Source organism: Stigmatopora argus, chromosome 4, assembly GCF_051989625.1.
Source record: "Stigmatopora argus isolate UIUO_Sarg chromosome 4, RoL_Sarg_1.0, whole genome shotgun sequence".
Classification (NCBI taxonomy): Eukaryota; Metazoa; Chordata; class Actinopteri; order Syngnathiformes; family Syngnathidae; genus Stigmatopora; species Stigmatopora argus.
Window position 1 is genome coordinate 21,916,298 of NC_135390.1, and position 15,318 is coordinate 21,931,615.

Sequence of the window (15,318 nt, forward strand, 5' to 3'; positions counted from 1 at the left end):
GAACACTCGAAATTGCCCCTTGCTGTGATTGGTTGTCCTTTGTCTCCTCGTGCCCTGGGATTGGCCGGCCACCGATTCGTAGTTAGCTGGGATAGGTTCCAGCACCCCCCCGCAAGCCTTGTGAGGATAAGCGGTTCAGAAAATGAACAAAGTAAAATATAATAAAAAAATGTTTAAAAAATACATATTTATATACATAAACGCGTTAATTTCTTACATATACAATGATAGACTCGATCGCATGTGCGTCTTATAATGAGGATTGAGGACATTACGAGAAAGGGCGGGTCATCCGGGTTTACTCGCATTTGATTGGCTGAAATTGCACAATGTTGGCTACCACTCTCGATAACCACTTCCTGGAAATAATGGCTTTTTAAGACGTTTTTCTCGACAAGAATCCCCTTTTTTGCATTCATCAACTCATTGGCTGCCATTGAAAGCCCATTTCTGAGTGGGCGGAGCGAACGAAGGAATGTCAGTAAAAAAAATGGCCGTCAATGGCACGGAAAGATGAGCATTTACCGCTAAGTATCCGAATGTGAATGAAAATCATGTCTATCATTTTCAATGGCAGAAAATTATATTCTCTAGAATGCACATGGAAAAAAAGTGTTGTCTGTCCCTTTAAGAAAAAAGTAGCAGACGAAAATGTCGTCATTGGAACGCCAAGTGTGGAATATGGTTGATTTTTATGGTATTCTTAAAAAAGGGCATTACGATTGGACACAAAAAAAAAGACTAAAAGATGGCTGTCTGATCTTTCCAGGATTTTTTAAATATACTGTATTTACTGTATTCAATTGTTTTGGAACCAAGTTTCTCTTCTTTATGTATGCGCAGTGAATGAAAAGTCTACACACCCCAATTTAAATGTACATTGCTAAAATTATATTTCCGCAAGATCAACATCTTTCAGATTTGCTCAAAATGTCTAAAAAAAATGGTTAAGCAACAAAACATCAAAACTCTAATGCAACATTAAAATAAACCAATCAAAGAGCGTCGAATCGAATGGAATCGCGGCAGATAATAAAATCGAAAAATAACAAAATGATCAATTATCGCGTGGTCATGAAATTGAATTCCACGCCAAAAAAGTCAAGTTTGAGGTTTTCACGCAAAACTTTTTAAACAATTTATCTCACTTCCATGTTTGTACTTATCCCAAAAATATTTAGAGTTGTGTAGACTTTTTATTTTTATTTTTTAAATCTACGTACTACATTGTTTGGTAGTGGACCGAACGCGTTTGTTAGCCAAAGAAACTTTTTGTAAAAGAACCTGTACAGACCGGCATTTAATCGTGTTAATAAATGTTCCCTGTAGCTAACAAAAGGGGATTGGTTGAAGCTTTGGAGTTTTATTTGTCAAATTTAAAGACGTCTTCAAAGATTCGCTGCCGTTCTTTGACCTCTTTGACCTCTTGTGCACCCGCAGAATTTTTGGGTGAAAACTTTCCCTCCCGTTCCCGATTGGTCGTCTTACCCTTCACTTGTGGTTTTGATGTATTTCGTGTTGGCATCGGAGATTTGGAAGGGATTATCATCTTCATCATCGTGGAGTTTTTAACAAATTGCACTTTAGGCTCTGAAAAAAAAAATATTGTTAGAAGCTTGCATAGTGTTGCAGTATTTATTTATTTATTTTTTTAACCCTACATATCGTATTTTAATTATCTAGAATAGACAGTGTGTCCTAAAAAATGTGTTAGGATAGCACCCTATTTTTTATTAATATAAGAAGGTAACAATAGTTGAATTTAGCACCCGTGGGCTTTTTTTAAATATAAATATATATATCGATTTTTTTAAAGAAAAATTGGCATACAACATGCAATTTAAACAGTAAAAATAAATTTAAAAAACCAATTTAATGCTATAAAACACTATTTTAAGTTGTTTCTTAAAGTCATAAATGATTTAATGAACAATTGACTTTTTTTAAAGGCAACCAATTCCACATGTAGAAATGATTCAATTTAGAAAAAAAACAATATAAAACGACGAGTCTTTCTATGGCATTCAAAAAATATCAATATAATCTACATCAAGGGTGTCAAACTCGGGTTTGTTCGCGGGTCGCAATAACATCGACTCGATTTCATGTGGGCCGGACCATTTTACATTTTTTTTTAAATTGGATTATATTCAATATTAAAGTGGAAAACCAAAAATATTTTCATATATTTATTTTTAGATTTTACAAAATGTTTTTTGACCTAAAAACACCAAAAAGGGATAAAAAATTGCAATTATTGATTTAAAAAGGGGAAAATCAGTAAATAGGAAATATAAAAGAAAAAAATGGATAAAAAATTGCAATTATTGATTTAAAAAGGGAAAAATCTGAAAATATACTATACATCTACAATCTTCATTTGAATTTGATCCTAAAACAGAAAGTCGCCACTCATGATTGACTTACTCGGGCCGCACAAAATGACCCGGCGGGCCAGATTTGGCCCCCGGGCCGCCATTTTGACACCTGTGATCTACATCTTTGTTCTTAAACATTGTTTAACGCAACACAAACAAATGTAATTCCACATGTAACTGATGTTGAAAATTCATTTTTCCCCCCCAATTTAATTTAACCTCATGGCGTTACGCTCTACGTGACCACTCCCAAGCCCCTCCCCGTTAAAGGGGCGGGGCTTCATTGCAATCAACATACTAAATCGTTCCTTCAGCAAAAACCTCGATCAAATAGACCCCATTTTTTCGTAGCTGACTGGCAGAAATTCACTTTTCGCGGCCAAACTTTCCAAATAAAAACAGTTGCTTACAGCAATTTAAATGTTTTTCCACCATACCTTTAAAGGCGTGACGAGCATCCAGGACCACCGCGGTGCCTTTTGGCCCCTCCTCTCGCTCTACTCCTCCGCCTACAAGTGGCTGGGCGGTGGTCTTCACTACGGACCCCGCTCTGGTTGTTTTAGTGGGGAGAAATAATGTCTTTTTCTTGTGCGTTTTGAATAAATGTCCTGTGGGCTGCACTTTCCACCCTCTTCCACTTCTTATTTCGCTCACTGAAAAATAGATTTTTTTTTAAATTATTGAAAGTCATTGGTATATGTTTTAAAGGTTTCAATAAATGTGTGTTATGATATTAATTACAAGAGGAAACGGCAGATCCGCAGGTGGAGTCGCAGCAGGCGCACACCCAATCCCAGCCATGAAGCTCCGCCCACCTATGAAGAAAAAAAAATGGTGGTTAGATCTGAGTTGGCAAATGTTAAAAATCTTTTTTTTCCTCAGATTTTGTGACGCGAGTGAGGTTTACTAGCAACGAGTAAATAAAAATAAATAAATATAAAAAAATAGATACAAAAAAATATATATAAACAAATAAATCTCAATATAATCTCATTTTCTAATGCTTTTTAAAGCATTTCCTTTTTTCCAATAGTTCATTCTTGCAAAAAGGCGGCCCGGTGGACGAGTGATTGGCGCATCGGGCTCACAGTTCCAGGGTTGTGGGTCTGATCCCAAGTGGGTGTTTACTGTGTTGAGTTTGCATGTTGTTCCCAGGCTTGCGTGGGTTTTATTTTTTTTTCTTGGATCTTTTACCGGGTAGTCTGCATTATTTTAACTGTGTTATTGTCATTTTGCGTTCATGCGTGTTAGTGTCTATTGCTAACATGCTAAAAACAGGTTACCGCGCCATCCTGTTCTCCTGACCGTTGTTGTGGAACTAGCGTTCACGTTGCAACAGCGCCCCCATTCTCCGCGGTGGTCTGGTGGAGTAATTACAGTTTAAATTTATCGCATTTTTATCGAAAGTTTTTCAATGCTGACAAAAATTATTTCGCGATAATTATTGTCATATCGCTCAGCTCTAACTATAACCACCATAAATGACCTTAATGGGAAACATGGTTGCAAAAAAAGTCTTGATATATTTAAATTGAATTTTTTTTTAAAACGTTGATAATCTAGTAAATATTTAAACGCCAAAAAAATGACACCATTTAAAAACGGAGCATTAACGTCAACGTCGATTTTATGTGGGCCGGACCATTTTAGATATAATATTTAGATTTTTTAAATAAATTGATTAAAAGCCCTGAATATTCCATTTTTTTTAAAGATCTAAAACACTGTTTATTTTAGCTTTTTTATATTTTTAGATGTTACAAAATGATTTTTGAACTAAAAACACAGAAAAAAAAAGATTAAAAAATGACAATTATTGATTGAAAAGGGGGAAAATCAGGAAATTTAATATACATCTATTATCTTCCTTTAAATTTGATCCTAAAACAGAAAGTCGGGACTCATCATTTACTTTCCCGGGCCACACAAAATGATGCAGCGGGCCAGATTTGGCCCCCGGGCCGCCACTTTGACACATGTGAACTAAACCCTTTAAAATGGGTCAAAGTGTCCCAATTTTGGATGAAAGACGTGAGAAAACACACAAAAATCAGAGAAAATAATAAATCATTTCTTAATGTCTTAAAATAATGCATTTTTTGTTGAGATTCGAAGCTTTACCATCAAGCGCACATGTAAACAAGTACCGTACTGGCCCGAATATAAGACGACAGTTTTTCGAGAAAAATGACTTTTTGAACACCACATGACCCAGATCTACATTATATATATATATTTTTTAAAACAGTACATGATTATTTGGGATACACAAAATGGACACTTTTTGGGAGAAACTTTCTAACGATAAAATGAATATTGCATATATAAATAAATTAGTTTCTACCTTCCCAAGTTTGTGTCGTAGTTGCAGGATTTCGCTGTCGGGGTGGGCGTGTCACTTTCCACCGACATGCTGCAGTGCATGTAGAGTTTCTGTAAAATGACGAGAATTTAGTCGTTTATAATCTTACCTCCCGGGAATGCCCGACTCGGAAAACCCAACTCACCTGATCCGTCATTCCTTGGAAGGAGAAAGCATCCACGGAGAATCGGACCACGTTGTTTTGGTGCGGGATGAATCTGGAGTGGCTGTACTTGCTTTCGATCATACACCTTCATTTCAGGGGACACATTGTGTTTAAAGACCCACGTCCATTTACATTTTTTTCCTTTTTTTTGTTTACCCGAAGTTGTTTATGACTGGGAATTGAGGCGTGGAGGCATGTGACGTATTGGGGGTGACGTAGCAGGTGTGGACGTAAAGCCGCATGTCTTCGGGCAGGGGGGGACCCTCGGCCTCGAAGTACATGGGCTCCCCGAGGGTGTATTGATCCGACGGGCCGAGTCTTTCCCACTGAGCTGCCAATTAGATCACATGTGTCAAAGTGGCGGCCCGGGGGCCAAATCTGGCCCGCCGCATCATTTTGTGCGGCCTGGGAAAGTCAATGATGAGTGCCGACTTTCTGTTTTAGGATCAAATTGAAATGAAGAGTATAGATGTATATTAAATTTCCTGATTTTCCCCCCTTTTAAATCAATAATTGTCATTTTTTAATCCATTTTTCTGTGTTTTTAGTTCAAAAATCATTTTGTAAAATCTAAAAATATGTTTAAAAAAAGCTCAAATAAACATTGTTTTAGAGCTATACAAAATTGAATATTCAGGGCTTTTAATCCATTTCTTTTAACTCATTTATAAAAAAAAAATCTAAATATATCTAAAATGGCCCGGCCCACATGAAATTGACACCCTTGACCTAAGACACCGGTGTCAAAGTGGCGGCCCGGGGGCCAAATCTGGCCCGCCACATCATTTTGTGCGGCCCGGGAAAGTAAATCATGAGTGCCGACTTTCTGTTTTAGGATCAAATTCAAATGAAGAGTATAGATGTATATTAATTTTCCTGATTTTCCCCCTTTGAAATCAATAATTGTCATTTTTTAATCATTTTTTTCTGTTTTTAGTTCTAAAATCATTTTGTAAAATCTAAAAAAAAAATTTTTTTTAAAGCTCAAATAAACATTGTTTTAGATCTATAAAAAACGGAATTTTCAGGGCTTTTAATACAGTTCTTTTAATCCATTTATAATTTAAAAAAATCTAAATATTATATCTAAAATGGTCCGGCCCACGTGAAATCAAGTTGACGTTAAAGCGGCCTGCGAACCAACCTGAGTCTGACACCCTTGAATTAGATCATCGGGAAATATTTAGAAAATGTGGGTTTTTAAAGCAAAGTGGGTGTTTTTCCACAGAACTTACCGTTTCGTGGCGTCAGAATAAAATTGGCTCTGTTCCTCACTGCTTTGAAGATGTGGCGCCTGCGCATCTTTGGAAGGTAACCGATTTTGTAGGAGTATTGGTACCTAAAATTGAATACAAAAATAAAAATATATCCATGTTACTGTATTTGTGCGCATGAGATTACCTGGTGTAAACGCAGGCAACAGGCAGAACAAAGGGCGCCATTCTTCTTATGGGTCCTTGGAGCATTCTTGGGTCGTACCGGAGTGAGTTGGAATAAATCATCTGTCCGTTAATCAACTGCAGACAAAAAAGTTGACGATGCAGAATGAGAGACGTGTTAAATATTCATACACAAATGCTGAAAAAATAATTATTTCCTCTCTATAAGTACACACTAAGCATTTTTTTCCTCGTGTCCTACAAAAAAATGTTAGCTTCACACGTATATTGCTATAATTAATAAATAAATACAACCATCATATTGACAGTTTATAGAGATATCACTTTTGCTGCAGTTCTTAGAAAGAGGATATGAATTCAAAAGTATATCTAGGATTGCTTCGAAAGCATTTTTGCTTTAAAAAATTGTGCAATGTATTAACTTTATGGAAAACTTCCAATTATATATATTTTTCATTAAAGTCTGAATCATAGCCACGTTAATACGGTTTGTTACATATCAAACCGTTTGCAAACATGTCCAAAATTCTGTTAAAAAGCCTTTCAGTGTTGAAAATCTCTCAAATATGCTACATTAGTAAAACCCGCCACCAGAATAACCCCGATGCAAGATGGCCGACAAATGGTTAACCAGTCGATCCCACTTAAATGATGTGATAACTATGCGTGCAGTTTTCGCACATTGATGACGTAATGACCGCTAACTAAATAAAACATAATAAACATTCAATCACAATTAAGACAGAAAACACGTACATTGCGAGCAAATTAAAATGAACAAATTGTACTTGATAACTTCAAAACCAAATCGAGGCTTTTGAAAAAGTTTACGCCGCGCCATTTGTGAACCTGTTCGCTGACGTAAACGAGCTATTTGCAAATTATGCTAATCATTAGCATTTCTATCTTCAGTGAAATGCTACGGTAGAAAAATTTACAAAACAGAGGCCCCAAATTATTATGCAGAATTATTAACTCACCTGTCGTTTAGTGCCACACTGCTCGAGTCCGTTTAGAAAATAAACATAATTTTTCGACGATTTATTCACTTGACATGTTCCCAGTTTGAGTTGGAAATCCATATCTCCGCCGCCCAGAATGTTCTTGGGCACCCGAACCAACATTTTGTCCATTTTGCACGACGTTCTAACGGAATAATCCTCCGACGGGCCAGGGGGCCTTCGTTCAAATGAGGCCGGGAACAGGCGCTCTCGGACGGGCTCGGGTAGAGGCTCGAGGCCGCTGCCTTTGGATGGAGATAAGTGTTTTTTCTCCAGCGGTGGTAGTTGCGAGTGGACGAACACGGGGAGTTTAAAGTAGCCCTGTGACAAAGATGGCCGTTCTCCTCGAGAATTGTTCCAAATAAAACGATTTGCCTGTATTGAATAACTCGGTGGTCGTCCCAGAGTATCGCGGAAAAGTGCTGCCCTTGCTTGGTATGAAACAAACAGTGAGAAAAATGCAAGGAAAGGAAAATAAGCCATATTGACCCGACGTAAAATGTTGTTAATTAGTAAAGTCGTGAATTCACGTAGAGTTTTAATGAGAAGCATCTTGATCGTGGCCTTTAAATCATGCTCGTGTGGTGTAATGGCGCTACTCTGTGGTCGTTTTGTGTATGACAGCCATTGTCATTGTGTGTAATTTAGACATTCAGACATTCAAATACAGTTTATAGTTTTAGAATATGTTTATTACATTTTTGAAAATTTTATTTCGAATTAGTCATATATTTTTATTTGCATAGCAAAATACGAGCAACATTATTACTACAATTGAATGGCAAAAGTGCCTTGCAATTGCCCATTGTGTACTGGGATAAGCTCCAGCACCCCTGTTACCCTTTTAAAAATAAGCAGTCCGGAAATAAATAAATGTCAAAGGAGGCTGCGAAATATTGTCCCGAGGGTCAGAATTGGCCACAATATATAACATAAAACTGAAAAGTGTAACTTTTTTATGAATATTATTCACACAAACACTATTTAATTACATTTAAGGTGCAAACGTGCTTCACATAAACATCAATTACAGTAAATAATACGCATTTAATAATCAAAACAATAATATCCAAGTGTTATACTTACTTGAGACATAAGCAAAAGAGTTTTGTTGTCGTTTTTCCACCTCAGGTTTTAAATTCTATGGGAAAAAAAACCCTCAATAAATGCATATACTTCATAAATCATCCAAATAGCAATAATAATTCAAAATCATTGTACCTTCTTGTGTATGTTTGCAGCCTGATGCATCTTCATGACTGTCGTCCTACACAATAAAATCAAATGTGGCCTCTCTTAACTCAAAGGACCATATAAACTAAACCCAAGCTCCGCCCACTTTGTCTAGGTGTCCACCATGTCTCATATGACCTATATTACCCAATAAAGTTCATTTTTTTCCACATAGAAAAGCTGACTCTTTGTTTTATTTGTCCAAACATGCAATAATTTTTACGGGCAAGCGGTTAGCGCGTCGCCTCACAGTTCTAGGGTCGAGGGTTCGATTCCAGCTCGGTCCTCACTGTGTTTGCATGTTCTACCCGGGCTTACGTGGGTTTTCTCTGGGTGCTCCGGTTTCTTCCCACATCCCAAAAACATGCTAATTGTAGGCTAAATTGCCCCTAGCTAGCTAAAAACATGCACACTAGGCTAATTGGCTAAAACTCTAAATTGCCCATAGCTATTATTGTTTGTCTCCTCGTGCTCTGCGATTGGCTGGCCACCAATTCAGGGTATCCTCAACCTGGTTCCCGTAGTCAGCTGGGACAGGCTCCAGCACCCCCCGCAACCCTTGTGAGGATAAGCGCTTTGGAAAATGAAGGAATGAATACACTTTTTTTTGTGTATTCCAGAGTTCGGGCGCCTTTTTGACAGAAAGAGCCATAAAACATCCCTATTTTCAAATGTTATTCCTTAAAACCATAAAAGTAAAAATACACGTGAGGATAAGCAATTGAAAAAAATGAATGGAATTATTTCTTTACATGATCCTTCCTTCAAATTCATTGAAACATTTAAGATTGGAGTGGTCATCCATCAATAACGATCGTCTTAATGATTCATGTTAAGGCTTTTTGGGGTCACATAAGCGACCCCCCCTCAAGAAAGAGAGGTGAGACCAGCACGTGTTATATTAACACATCCAAGGGGAGGAAAAGGGGGGTCGCAGGGGTCCTCCATCCGGAACAAACAACATAAAAACTCGCACCCGCATTTCAAAAAAAAAAGTGTGCAGGTTGACGCCTCTTGATGACGTCGATGGACGTCCAATCCATTGGCACGGGGGCCTCCCCCCATTCACGGCAACATAACAAACGCGTGCATTATTTGATCTTTTTGAACAGGCAATGGCGCGTGCGTGTTATTTTGATGCAAGTGTGAAGCGGTCGTCGTCACCCTTTCACCCCCGCGACGAGAAGCGTCTGCGGGGCGCTCTCCCACCGTCGCACCTCGGGGGTCTTTGGTCTTCCACGGCGTGAGGGCGACGCTCTCCCACGGTCGGGAGTCCACTTGAAAGGCTTTCGCAAGTACGCGTGGACGTTTTGGAAGTAGTCGCACGCGGCACACATGCAGATGGGACGCGTGGATGGGGGAGAGGGGGATGCAAATGTGGGAGGAAAAAAGGGGTTGAAATTTGAGTTTATTGGGGGTTTTATTCGGAGCATTTTGTTTCTAAAGATTCCATGATTTGGCGAGAAGAAACTGAATCAGTTAGATTTATGGTATTGCGTGAGGATTTATGTGCAAAAATTTTTTGGGGACATGCCGGTTCGGGTTAGTCACGTGTCCGATTTGGATGCCCTCTCGGCCGGGGAATGTTGAGTGTTTACCTCGGCGACTATGGAACGTACTGTTAAATTATATTTTTTTTATTGTGGTGAGATAGGTGTTTAATGGGATTTGGGGGAGAAGTCTGACGAGGCAGTTATATGTCAGGATTAAGAAAAATAGAAAGAAAAAGAAAAAGGAAAAAACAACCAGAGAGTTTAGCGGTCTGGCTGAGGTAAAGTGTCCGACTTGAGAGCACCCCCGAGCGGGGAAGAATCCATGGTGGGGCCGTCAGCTATGGAGCTCAGCGTGAATTTTTTTTAAAAATAAAAATCTTAGTTAGTCGTTACGGAGCTGATTTAAAAAAAAAAATGTGGACCATGTTATTGAGTTCTTAGGCTGAAAATGAACCCAAATTTTTCAGGGGTCCTTTTATTCTATTGCCCAATTTGAGGCCTGTCTTGGGCGGACAACATTTTGACATTTCCTCGTAAGGTTCATCTTGGTTTTGGCCTTCACTCGGGTTTCTTATCTACACCTATAATCGTTAAAAACATTTATTGCACTAAGGGGCAGCTACAATAATATCATATAAAATCCAGATTTAAAGAGAAAAAAGGAGCGTGTGAGGGAGGCCACCTGACACCCCCCCGGATAATGGTACGGCCTAGCTGGAATGTGATTGGCCGTCGGTGGAGCGTGGGCGGGGTTTAGGGCGGGGAAAGCGCATTGAAAATGAGCTGCCCGTTTTAATGTTCCTTCTTTTTCTGACCTTCTGCTGATCTTGAAGCTCCAAATTGGAAGAAGATCGAATCATGAAGCTCGTGCAAGAAGCGGACGAGGCAAATCGTGACAAAAAGGTAAGAGAAGTTCTTCCTTTTAAAGTTTTTATGGAGTCAGATTAAAGTGGAAGTAGGTTCTATTGAAAGGAAGACCCTTTTTGAACGTTTTTATGCTCTTTTATGACTCTTTTTAGCTTCTGAAATCCCAAGTGGAGAAGCGTCGTCGTGAAAGAATGAACCACAGTTTGGAGCGTTTGAGGAGCATGTTGATGATCCAAGAGCCGCAGCAACAGCAGCAGCAGGTAGGCCAAAAATTGGAGAGGGTGGAACAGTGTCCTAGTGGTGAGAGCCTATGCCTCACAGTCGTGGGTTCGAATCTCGATTTTTGTAAAGCTGCGTAAAAAGATGGTTACATTTTCACAGATTTAGCGCCACATAGTGTTTCAAATACGGTGTTAAAATTTTATTTTGCACATTTACAACACTACTTCGCAACTTTAAGATTTATTTCTAAATATAAATGGTGAATTAAGATGTCAAATTAAAATTGTAAATTCAAATGTTGAATCTAAATGGTAAATTCTGGTGTTAAAACTGAATACTAAATCGTAAATATAAACCCAAAATCTAAATCCGAAGTATAAATCCTAAATCTGTCGATCAAATATTTAGCTAATATGCTAATTCTAACGACAGGTGACAGGAAATAACAAAATAAAAGCCAGAGGGAGTGCAGTTGAGTAGGTTTCAGTATTTAATGAAAATGAGAGATTTTATTTTGTTACTTTTGGTCATCGGCAATTTAAATGAGCATATTAGCTAAATATTTATTTGAGAGATTTAAGATTTTTATTTAGGGTTTAGATTTGGATTTGAAATTTGACACCACGCCTCCAGCTCCCAAAATATTGATTAAAAGAATAAGACAATTGTGTTCCAATATTTAACTCATATAATTGATAGACGTCCAATCCATTTTGACACTCCGTTCCAATAGGTTGGACGTGTATCGTCGTCAATGGCAATGAAACTTGAGCAAAGATGGTAGGACGTTAGAACAAAAATAAAATAAACACTAGAGTACGGCAAAAATCGAGTGGAAAAGGGGTTAATTAACATTTGAATGTGAAAAAAAATAGCAAAAAAAGTCTTAAAAAAGCTAAAAAATGATAAAATTGAAATATTAGTATTAATATAAGGGTTTCAAAACACATTTTATACAGTAAAGTTTTTTTTAAAACAAAAATTTGATATTATTGAACTCAATTGTTTGCTATCGGCAGAAATAAGCGTCCAATCTTTTGGTACTGGTTCATATTGGACGTTTATTCCTGTCATCAGCAGCAAACGAGTCGAAAGCAAACAAGTGAACAGGACTTGAGCTGTCATTCATTAGCGTGCCACTAGAGGGAGCCCTTTTACGACCCTTTAATAATCCCTACTACAATTGAATGCCTTTTAACTCATTGACGTCGACTCCATGAGTGGTTCTCGCGTCGGCCTCGCGGTCCTGGGTTTGATCCCAGGTGGTTTCCTCACTATCTAGACCAGGGGTGTCAGACTCGGGTTAGTTCGCGGCCCGCGTTAACGTCAACTCGATTTCATGTGGGCCGGACCATTTTAGATATAATATTTAGATATATTTTTTTATAAATGGATTAAAAGCCCTGAATATTCAGTTTTTATAGATCTAAAACAATGTTTATTTTAGCCTTTTTTAATATATTTATAGATTTTACAAAAATGATTTTTGACCTAAAAACACAGAAAAAAATGGATTAAAAAATGACAATGATTGATTTAAAAGGGGAAAAATCAGGAAATGTGATATACATCTATACTCCATTTTAATTTCATCCTAAAACAGAAAGTCAGCACTCATCCTTTACTTTCCCAGGCCACACAAAATAATGCGGCGGGCCAGATTTGGCCCCCGGGCCGCCACTTTGACACCTATGGTATAGATGTATATTAAATTTCCTGATTTTCCCCCTTTTAAATCAATCATTGTCATTTTTAATCATTTTTTTTTGTGTTTTTAGTTCAAAAATCATTTTGTAAAATCTAAAAATATATTTAAAAAAAGCTAAAATAAACAGTTTTAGATCTAGATAAAAAACAGAATATTCAGGGCTTTTAATACAGTTCTTTTAGACTTTGCACTCTCTCTTTTCTTTTCTTCGCTTTTCTCCGGGTACTCCGGTCGCCTCCCACATCCCCCCAAAAACATGCATTCCAGGCTAATCCTACGCTAAACTGACCCAAACTACAACTGATTGTCCTTTATCTCCTCGTGGCCTGCGATTGGCCGGCCCCCCTCGCAATCGGGTCCGAAAAATAAACGGACGAATAACGACGCTCCCCCTTGTGGCTGCAGGGTTCCTCGCAGCGTCGCGTGGAAAAGACGGAGATCCTGGAGCACACGGTCCTGTTCCTCCACAAAGCGTCCACCGGGGCGGCGCCACAACCACACCCCTTCCAGGACGGCTTCCACTCGTGCCTCCAAAGGGCCGCCCACTTCCTGGGCCCCCAGGGCAAAATCCTATGGCCGGCCCTGGACGCCTCCTTGGCCCCGCCCTCCCCGTCCTCGGTCCTCCACGCGCTGTTGCTGCACAAGTCCAAGCACAGCCGGCGAGCGGCGGCGGCGACGGTGGTGATGATGCCGATGCCCCCAGCCCCGCCCCCCAGGACCCCCCCGCGGGGCCCCAATTGGCTGGGGACGTGCATGGAGAGCCCCCCCGTCGAGGGCCCCTCGTTGGGCCAGAGCGTTTGGAGGCCCTGGCCTTGACGAGTGAACTTTGACTCCTCCCTCTTTCCGCTGGTTTTATCTTTTGGCCTTGACGAGTGAACTTTGACTCCTCCCTCTTTCCTCTCCTTTTATCTTTTAAGTGTAAATAATGTAAAGACCTGGTTTGTACTGTAGTGGCTTCATGGGACGGGAACGAAATTGGACCGCCCCCACGCGTCCGTTCCATAGGTGAGTTGCGCCGCGTACATCCCCACGCTAACGATTAGCACGAATGCTAACCCTGTGTCTTGTGTCTCGTGTCGTTTCCAGCTGCTTTTGAGGTACCAGGGGCCCCGCCCTCAGTCCCGCCCACAAGTCATGATCAACCAATGTGAATCCTCCTGATGATAATATTTAATTTGTATATTTTGCACACTAATTTATTGCACACGTCTCCCTATGGCGAGATTGGATTCTCATTATTTGTTACAATTAAATGTGTTCCGTTCCAATTATTGTGTTTTTTTTTAAACTCATCTTTCATTCCCATTTATGGTTAAAAAAAATCCATTTCAACCAAAACTCCCAAATCAAAAATTTTGGACAGACAATAAGTATAAAAATAGAAGTATTAAAATAAATAAATTGACATTTATTTAAATAAAACTTCAACTTTCAAATAGCATAAGGTAACTTTATATCAAAACAAATTGAATTGTAAGCCAGTCAAATTTTGATTCATTCATTTTCCATACCAAGGGTCGTGGGGGTGCCGGAGCCTATCCCAGCCAACAATGGCCACCCTGAATTGGGAGCCAGCCAATCACAGGGCATCTCGTAAATAAATGTATTCCGGCCAGATGCCTTTAAGTAAAACTACACACAAAACAGCAAAACTAGGCAACCTATAGCTCAGAAGCCACATGTGGCTCTTTTGATGGATGCAGATAGCTCTCCGCTAACCCGTGAGCTAAAATATGGCGAGAGAACCGAGACCCAAACGCACCAATAGGAGCGTCTCATTGGGACTGTGACAATGACGCCACCTCTAGCACCCCTTAAATCATTTTATTTTCAAAATAAGACTTAAAAAGTGGTCAAATGACAAATAAAGGCACACATTTTCATGTGTATTTTGACTTTTAAATTCGGATTATGGCTCAAAACATTTGAGGGGGGTGCCGGAGCCTATCCCAGCTAACTACAGTCACCAGGTCACCCTGATTCGGTGGGCAGCCAATCACAGGGCAGAATAACAGAATGACAAACAACCAATCACTCATCGCCAGGCATCTTTTAGCATTCAATTAGCTTAGCATGCATCTTTTTTTGGGAATGTGGGACTCCACATAGTGAGGACCCAACTGGAATCGAACCCTCGACCTCAGAACATGCTAACGGTTAGCATGTTCTGAGGTCGAGGGTTCGATTCCAGCCAATCGCCAAGATTGTGTATTTTTTTTTAAATATATCATGTGATTTGATGACTCGTTTCATTTCTCCCGACATTCCTAATGAGACAATAGCATTAAAATATGTATTTATTTGAAATACCAATAGGGTATATACATAGAAGACTTGAATTTGGACGTTTGAACGGTTTTTTAAGGTCTAATTTTGGTGTCAATAACACTTAAAAAGCTCGTTGAAAGAAATGACACCATTTTTATGGCTTCCTGCAATGGAACAATGAGAAGGTCCACCGAGTGGCGTTCCCACGGGGGACACACTT

At 39.2% G+C, this 15,318-nt stretch overlaps 2 protein-coding genes across 3 annotated transcripts; one reads left to right on the top strand and one right to left on the bottom strand.

Annotated features, from left to right (window-relative positions):
* Positions 1-868: 868 nt before the first annotated feature.
* On the bottom strand, positions 869-7,894 carry zp3d.2 (zona pellucida glycoprotein 3d tandem duplicate 2). The gene is made up of 9 exons (XM_077599097.1): positions 7,287-7,894; positions 6,308-6,423; positions 6,142-6,245; positions 5,063-5,237; positions 4,886-4,991; positions 4,723-4,811; positions 3,120-3,193; positions 2,816-3,031; positions 869-1,590 (listed from the first exon to the last, which is right to left on the bottom strand). Exons 1-9 carry the CDS (start codon positions 7,857-7,859, stop codon positions 1,364-1,366), a joined length of 1,680 nt encoding a protein of 559 aa, XP_077455223.1. The 5' UTR covers positions 7,860-7,894; the 3' UTR covers positions 869-1,363.
* A 1,770-nt stretch (positions 7,895-9,664) lies between these two features.
* Positions 9,665-14,092, top strand: her7 (hairy and enhancer of split related-7). Of its 2 annotated transcripts, XM_077599275.1 has the most exons (5): positions 9,665-9,835; positions 10,867-10,936; positions 11,053-11,160; positions 13,236-13,835; positions 13,917-14,092. In XM_077599275.1, the coding sequence occupies exons 2-4, from the start codon at positions 10,892-10,894 to the stop codon at positions 13,644-13,646; spliced, it is 564 nt and encodes a 187-aa protein (XP_077455401.1). In that variant the 5' UTR covers positions 9,665-9,835; positions 10,867-10,891; the 3' UTR covers positions 13,647-13,835; positions 13,917-14,092. The 2 variants fall into 2 exon arrangements, with proteins under 2 accessions (XP_077455401.1, XP_077455400.1); XM_077599274.1 differs by lacking the exon at positions 9,665-9,835 and having other exon boundaries at positions 10,801-10,936.
* The last annotated feature ends 1,226 nt before the right edge of the window (positions 14,093-15,318 follow it).

What these genes read in the sequence shown, in the direction of transcription:
- zp3d.2 (XM_077599097.1), bottom strand. Translation starts at nt 7,859, where the DNA reads ATGCTTCTCATTAAAACTCTACGTGAATTCACGACTTTACTAATTAAC. An exon ending in GTTGCCTGCGTTTACACCAG is followed by an intron (nt 6,246 to 6,307) that starts GTAATCTCATGC and finishes ATTCAATTTTAG; the next exon opens with GTACCAATACTCCTACAAAA. An exon ending in TCCAAGGAATGACGGATCAG is followed by an intron (nt 4,812 to 4,885) that starts GTGAGTTGGGTT and finishes GTCATTTTACAG; the next exon opens with AAACTCTACATGCACTGCAG.
- her7 (XM_077599275.1), top strand. Translation starts at nt 10,892, where the DNA reads ATGAAGCTCGTGCAAGAAGCGGACGAGGCAAATCGTGACAAAAAG. An exon ending in AGGCAAATCGTGACAAAAAG is followed by an intron (nt 10,937 to 11,052) that starts GTAAGAGAAGTT and finishes GACTCTTTTTAG; the next exon opens with CTTCTGAAATCCCAAGTGGA. An exon ending in CGCAGCAACAGCAGCAGCAG is followed by an intron (nt 11,161 to 13,235) that starts GTAGGCCAAAAA and finishes TTGTGGCTGCAG; the next exon opens with GGTTCCTCGCAGCGTCGCGT.